Source organism: Capsicum annuum, chromosome 10, assembly GCF_002878395.1.
Source record: "Capsicum annuum cultivar UCD-10X-F1 chromosome 10, UCD10Xv1.1, whole genome shotgun sequence".
Classification (NCBI taxonomy): Eukaryota; Viridiplantae; Streptophyta; class Magnoliopsida; order Solanales; family Solanaceae; genus Capsicum; species Capsicum annuum.
In genome coordinates, this window is record NC_061120.1 from 212,452,586 (window position 1) to 212,459,964 (window position 7,379).

A 7,379-nucleotide genomic window follows, 5' to 3' on the forward strand; every position below is an offset into this window, starting at 1 on the left:
ATATATATATATATATATATATATATATTTTGTAAAAACTTAGCGTCACGATCCCTAAAGATTCAGGGCTATTAAGATATATAAAAATTGGACATGAAGATTAGAAAAATAATTATAAAATTAGTCATACTTTTAAAATATTCTCCAATAAATCTATGAATAATTTTTCAAAAGATAGGGTCGTGCTCCAAAAAGGGCTTTTTACATATCCCGCTAAATAGTGAGAATCAGCCCCTCGTAGTTCATGAAGACCTTAAAAAAGACTGCGTATATTATTTAAAAAATTTTATTTGAAAAATAATTTTTTAAATTTGAGGACAATATACTCTCTTGCATTTTACCAAATTACCTAAAAACGGTCAACAATCAAATAAGCCTGCCTAATAAATGTCAAAGACCACATACGATGCATATGTTGATCATTATAAGAAGGGACACCAGTCCTAGATAGACCCGTCCCCTGTGCCGAGTCCCGCTAAGTCAAATGCATATGATGCAAATAAAGCGGAGCCTAATAGGGATAACCAGATTCTGAGTTTTTAGTTCTACTAAGTTTAGTCTGATAGGGATAGGTGTCTAAACTGGCCTACTCTAGCGGACACTCGAGTTCGGGAGGGACAACTTGTTTGATAGCAGTGCTACTCCGCCTTCGTTGTTAATTCGAACCCCGCTTAACATGTGTGACTAATAATCCTTCACCAGGTGCCTTGAAACTTCGGCTATCTCAAAAAGAAGGTAAGATGCATGCGTTGCATTACTTCTATTCTATTTCGGAGACTTAGAAGGGATGCGCAAGAGAAGACAGTTTATATATACAATTCAATAATATCAAAATAATAAATGAGCGATAAATAGCACAATAAGCCAACAAACACAATATCAAAACAATTTAAAACAAGTAAAAGTCAATATTAAAAGCTCAAATCTGGTAATTTCTCAATGGAGTCGCCAGAGATGTCACACCTCCATTTCTCTCGAGAGTCGATTCTAAGAATTTTTTCAATTAAAGTGTCGATTTTGATCAGGGATTATTTTTATCATTTTCAGAGTCGCTACTTAGAATAGAGTTATGGTGTTCCAAGTCATCTTATTGAATCTCTAATCAAAAGAAAATGACTCTTTATTGGTCTGCGAAAACAAAAAAATGGGTAAGGAATTCTATTGACCGAGAGGAAGGTGTGAGACACTCTTTGAGTCTCGTCTTTCAAGAACAGTCTCTTTTATTAACCTATATTATAGCTTTAGATATTTTGAATAAATTATGTTTGCAGGTCTTAATTCGCTCATTTTTAAAATCTAATATCTGTATATACCTCTTGTATTAAGCTACTGAAAATCAATTTTAGAACGATCTTTGTCAAGGTGCGTTATTGCATCCTTGAATTATTTTTAAACGTCTAAGAAAGATGCGTACGTCGCATTCTCATTGAGACAAACATTTTAAACGTGGCTAAAGCTCGTCTAGCGTTAAAGTCATTTGTTTCATCTCACGTAAACTCGAGATAATTTTATCTTATTCATTTTTATTTTTCTGTCAATCCCTGCTCTTTGTTTTGTTTCTCTAATTCTTTTGTCTCTAATCTTAAAAATAATACAGTATAGTATTAAATATTAAGATCAGTGAGACATTATCATCGGTAGGTATAGATCCACAACACGTTAAAGATATAAAACTCAACTGAAACTTCGTTTCAAAATTATCCGAGAACAAAACTAGTACAATTAATATTTTAAAATACCAAGTCCACGCATAACGTAGAGGTACTCGGATAACTAAACATGCAACTCGTGACGATAAAAAATAAACTCACATAATCAATCAGCCCGACTTACTAAAAAATACACAAACTCATTTAATAATACAATTCATGCTCTGTTTATAATAAAAACTTATAAAAATAGTAAAAGATTGGAAAAGAACCTGTGTGACAAACTAGATTGAATATTGAGACAAAAATGCCGTCACCGGAAACTTCAAACTGTGAGCTTTAACTTCGATCTCAAATCGTCCTCCTTTGTTTTTCTCTCAGTCTAATCTTTTTCTCCTTTTGGGTGTGTTCGGTATGATGGAAAATGTTTTCTAGAAAACATTTTTCCATTTTCTTTTGTTTGGTTGTCAAAAAGTATTTAGAAAATGTTTTTCAAAGCCACTTATTTTCCTTATTTTGAGGAAAAATGACTTCCCTAATAAGTCAAGGAAAATCATTTTCCAGACAAAGAGCTTATACGCTACACACTTCTCTTCTTCACCTTCAACAAAACCAACACACAAGCACAGATCATCGTTGTCTCCAAATTTAGGGATTTCTCCCCTCTCTGTTCTCCCCATTGCAAGAATTTCAAAGGTATGTCCATAACTAATTTATTTTATGGTGCTTGGTAAAAAATTTCTTCAATTTTCTCTTTTTTGCTTGTTTCTGATTTGAGGCCAATTTTGTTCAAAAATTGAAATTTGAATTTCTGATTTGAGTTCAATTTTGCTTGTTTGGGTCTATTTATTGATAAGACTTGAATTGCTATATTAATACAACCATTATATTTATAAGTAAAAATTGAACATAATTTCACTACACAAGAAGGAGGATCTGGTTTCTATCACAAGAAGGAGGAGTTGGTTTCATCTTTCTGTTTTATCCCAACTTCGACTTTTGGGCAAAAAAGCTTTAATTTTTCTTCCATATTATCCAAAACAGTACAAATAAAAATCTATATGTTATTGGATTTGGTGGGTTAGAGTTTCTGGGAGAAAAATAAACTTACCCTTTTTGTTTCTTACATAATTTTCCTATCATGTTGAATAAATTTTCTTATTTTTATTATTATTAACCCAAATAGTTCTAGAAGGAAAAGATGCATTACGTAATTGTGGCATAGTGGGTTTTGGTGGTATTTGGGTTGGAGTTTAGTTAAAAAGTATGAGAAAAATAGGGAAAAAGGAGACAACTCTTGGCTTTTATGGAACTTTGAAGTAACTCTAACTCTATCAGATCAGCAGTTGGTACTCAGTAGCTCTGTAATTGGAACAAGATAGTTACAACTCACAACAGTATGATCTTCTTTCTGCAACTTTTTTTTTCTGTGGGAAAAAAAGAAATTTTTTTGCTTGTTTGATGATCTAAGTGCTTAATTGGAGTTTTTCTTTTTCTTATCTCCAGTTAAGTAGTTTTCTGAAAGTGTGTTAGATTTCTTGTGGTTCGTAATCTATGAATTGTGTTGATTTTTTTAGAGTTTAAACCAAGTGCTATGATTCAATTGTATGTTTTTTGAGAGAAGTTTAATGCTTATTGAGAGAAGTATAATGCTTCCAAGTATCTGATCTACAAATTTTAGATAATACTACATTTCCCTCTTAAACCAACTATTATGATTCAATTGTATACTTTTTGATGATTTGAATTTTGAACGTAAATTGCTTTGTTTTGAGCCAACGGTCTATCAGAAACAACCCCTCTATTTTACATTTGAGGTAGTGGTATGGACTGCGTACACTTACCCTCCCCATACCCTACTTGGTGTGAATATATAATGTATGTTGTTGTTGTTGTTGTTGTTGTTGTATATAGTAAACGAAATGTAACGAAATTACATTGGTCACTCCAACAGATGGATTCGACTAACCAACATGAAGATGATGCAATAATTGAAGTTGCAACTAAATCTGTTTTAGCTATCGGGGTTGCAATAATTGTTGCCTACGAACATAAAAGTAGCATTTCTAGAGAACCATATGTTAATAAATATCAAGAAAGAGAATTTTACATGAATAGTATTTTGAATGAAAGTGATGTTCACTATATAGGTCAGATAAGAATGAGTAAGCATGCATTTTATGAACTATGCAATGCTCTTAGAATAGTTTCTTGTGTTCAACCAAAAATATGTCTGTTCAAGAACAAGTGCTGATATTTTTAGAGATTGTTGATTTTAATGAACGATTTCGAAAGATTGGATCACACTTTTATAGGTCAATCGAGTCTATTCATCGATGCTTCCACACTGTGCTTCAAGTAGTTTTGAAGCTCTATCCAATCCTTATAAAATCACCAGATGGAATCATCCAACCGGAGATAATGAACAACCATCGGTATTATCCCTGATTTACCATGAGTGACATACTAAAATTTTATATTTTAAGACATTTTGTTAAAAATACTACATATTATTAACTTAAGTTGTGTATAGTATTATGTAGAAGCAATAGATGGAATACATGTGCTTGCATCTGTCCCTATTGAACAACAAAATAGATTTCGTGGTCGAAACAGCACAACAACACAAAATGTATTAGCCGCCATTAACTTCAATTTGAAGTTCACGTATGTGCTTGCTGGTTGGGAAGGATCTGCACATGATTCTCGCATATTAAATGAGGCATTGGAGAGACCACATGGTCTCCAAATCCCACAAGGTATATTATTCAATATAAAATAGTTTATATGAAACATAGGTGAACAATGTATATTGATTAACTTTAGTTTGACTTTGTAGATAAATACTATCTTGTAGATGCGGGATATGGACTTCGTAAAGGGTTTATTCCTCCTTATCATGGAATACGCTATCACTTGCACGAGTACAGTGATTGTCCTCCCCAAAATAAAAAAGAACTATTCAATCTTCGTCATGCATCATTGAGATCCTCGATTGAACGTGCCTTTGCTATTCTAAAGAGATGATTTTGTGGTGATTGACAATGAACCTTTTTGGGACTTTAAGACACAAGTGAATGTGGTATTAGCGTTGTGCATTTTACATAATCACATAGTTGATTTGGATCCAAATGACATGATAATACAAGAAGTAGATGTTGAAGCAGTAATTCAACCTCAAAATGTTTAAATTACTCAAAATTCTCAAGGAAGTCAAAGAAATCAAACACAAAGAGAAAGGCGTGAAGAAGCTAGACAATGATCATCAAAAAGAGATTCAATTGCTCATGCCATGTTTATAAATTATGATAGGCGGAGGAATGAGGTACTTTAGTGTATTAAGAAACTTTGATAGCTAAATAGATAATGCTGCTTGTTTTTGCTTTTTATATTTTCTTATTTCTTCGACTTGTTGTAGTAATTGGGCAAATCTTGTATGAAAGAAATACTTCTATGGCTCATTATTATTTTTCTATTAGCTTTGAGTGTTCTTTTTACTGCTTTTTTTCTTTGGTATATGTAGAGTTCACAGGTTTTTGCTAATTTGTATTTGTGATCTCTTGAGTATGAATTGTTCACGTATAGTTTCTTGACTTGTAACAGTAAATCATGGGGGGAAAAGGAGAGAAACAGTTTAGGTTTTCAAAACCAATGGAATATTTGATGTTGGAGATTCTAGATGATAAGATAAAGTAAGGGAATAAATCGATGAATTAGTTTAAGGCCAGCTTGTTTAATCGTGTTTCGAATGCCATCAACAAAAAACTAGAAATCGATTATTCCTCTAAGCATGTGGAGAATCTTCTTAAAACAATAAGAAAAACTTGGAGTACAATCCAAACTCTACTAAACAAAAGTGGTCTTGGATGGGATGACAACTTAAAGATGATTACGACCAGTTCCAAAGTCTATGCGGTCCATATTCAAGTAAAATGTGCTTATTTGCTTTTCCTGGTACTAATTTCTTTTGTGATGATTCGTAGTTCTATTACTTTATTTTGTTGAATAAAATTGTGTGTACATTTTCGCGTGGTGAGCTAGCGATTATTTCCTTGTGGTACCTTTTTTGAAGAGTCTGATTTGTTATATTTTTGATAAAAATATATGTTGTTGTATTGGGCATTATCTGATAAGGAATACGTGATAGTGACTAGATCATTAAGAACTCTTTCTCTCCCCTTTTTGGCTGCTCCAATATGTATGACACGTTCTGCTTTGTATGTAAATAGGTATACAATAGACATATTAAAGTATTCTGTGAAACATTGCTAAATTTCTTCCTGCAAATTGTAAAACTCACGTGCATTAAGACCTACCTTCTGTTTGTTTCTGCACTTAATGGTACCTTATATGCAGCAACAATATTACTAGTAGTTTGCTATGGTGTTCAATTTACAACAATGGTCCCAACAACCTCTAAGCTATTTGGTCTCAAGCATTTTGGTATAATTTTCAATTTTATGTCGCTAAGGAACCCATTAGGTTCTTATCTCTTCTCTGGTCTCCTTTTCGGGTTTCTCTATGATAACGAGGCTGCCAAGCAACACACTTCCACTTGTGTGGGTCCTTATTGCTTTAGAGTCACATTCCTAATTCTTGTCGGAGTATGTGGTGTAGGAATGATTGCTTAGTATTGTTTTCACCATGTGAATAAAACCCATTTACCAAATGTTATATGATGGAGGATCGTTTTGGTTACCTCAAAGTTCAAATTATTAAGGTATTTTAGAAAAAGCCTGACCAACGTCATGTGCTAATGTTCTGAAGGAAGCACATTGATCAACAATCATCTATGAGCTCAAATTTCCGATAGTTTTATGCTTTTGAAAGGTTGTGTGATTTGTATGATAAGTTCAACAAGTTTAGTTTTGTTAGGTTAGCGTCCATAATGAAGCATCTTGCACATAGATGCTTAAACTATTGTAACACGATACATCTATTTGTTTCCATTCCATCCCCAAATACTTATACAATCTTGGTAGTATCATGATAATGAAACTTTCAAAGTTTGGCGAACTTACTCTGAAGTGATGTCAATCCAAGTAATGCTGATTGGTATGAGATAGTGGCAGCAGCTGTATTACTGGTGTCAGGTTCTTCCTTTATAATGCCCGTGCTTATATAAAAAGATTATGCTATCATTGATGTAAAGTATTTTTGTCTAGTTATTTTATGTTTATTTTATACATTCAATATTTCAGTTACTTTTTTAGTAATAAAAGTTTATATTGTGAATAGTTGCTGATAGCGATGACAAAAGTCATCTATATATACATTGGATAATGTTCCTGAGAGATTGTTGGCTTACCATTTGAGGTTGAATACTTAAATAATTTATGTCATCAAGATGTAATACATCACTTCTAGAGCCACGAATCATATGAGCAAGAAAATCATAATGTAAGATCTATTTATTTAGCTCAATTAGAAGGATTATGAACTAAATACGGTAATTTCCTCCTTTATTGAACATAAAGATGCAAGATCTTTAGTTTTGAGCTGGGAGTCTATCAGAAACAGCCTTGCTACTTCTCCGGAGGTAGTGGTATGGACTGCGTACATCTTACTCTCCCCAGACCCCACTGTGTGGAAATACACTGGGTTTGTTGTTGTTGTTATTGTATCATTGCTCCCTTAAGATTTACTTCTAAACGCTATGAAAATTATTTCGATGATACAACATATTATGATTAAGCGTATGGTTGTTCCTTAGAACTCATACATTATCGT

At 32.9% G+C, this 7,379-nt stretch overlaps 1 protein-coding gene across 1 annotated transcript; it reads left to right on the forward strand.

Moving 5' to 3' along the window:
• Nucleotides 1–2,130: 2,130 nt before the first annotated feature.
• LOC107844647 lies at nucleotides 2,131–5,502 on the forward strand. The gene is made up of 4 exons (XM_016689014.2): nucleotides 2,131–2,345; nucleotides 3,965–4,084; nucleotides 4,183–4,408; nucleotides 4,489–5,502. Exons 2-4 carry the CDS (start codon nucleotides 3,986–3,988, stop codon nucleotides 4,674–4,676), a joined length of 513 nt encoding a protein of 170 aa, XP_016544500.2. The 5' UTR covers nucleotides 2,131–2,345; nucleotides 3,965–3,985; the 3' UTR covers nucleotides 4,677–5,502.
• Nucleotides 5,503–7,379: the final 1,877 nt, after the last annotated feature.

Coding starts and splice junctions, on each gene's coding strand:
- LOC107844647 (XM_016689014.2), top strand. CDS start 3,986: ATGCTTCCACACTGTGCTTCAAGTAGTTTTGAAGCTCTATCCAATCCT. Junction 4,085..4,182: donor GAGATAATGAACAACCATCG/GTATTATCCCTG, acceptor AGTTGTGTATAG/TATTATGTAGAAGCAATAGA. Junction 4,409..4,488: donor TGGTCTCCAAATCCCACAAG/GTATATTATTCA, acceptor TTGACTTTGTAG/ATAAATACTATCTTGTAGAT.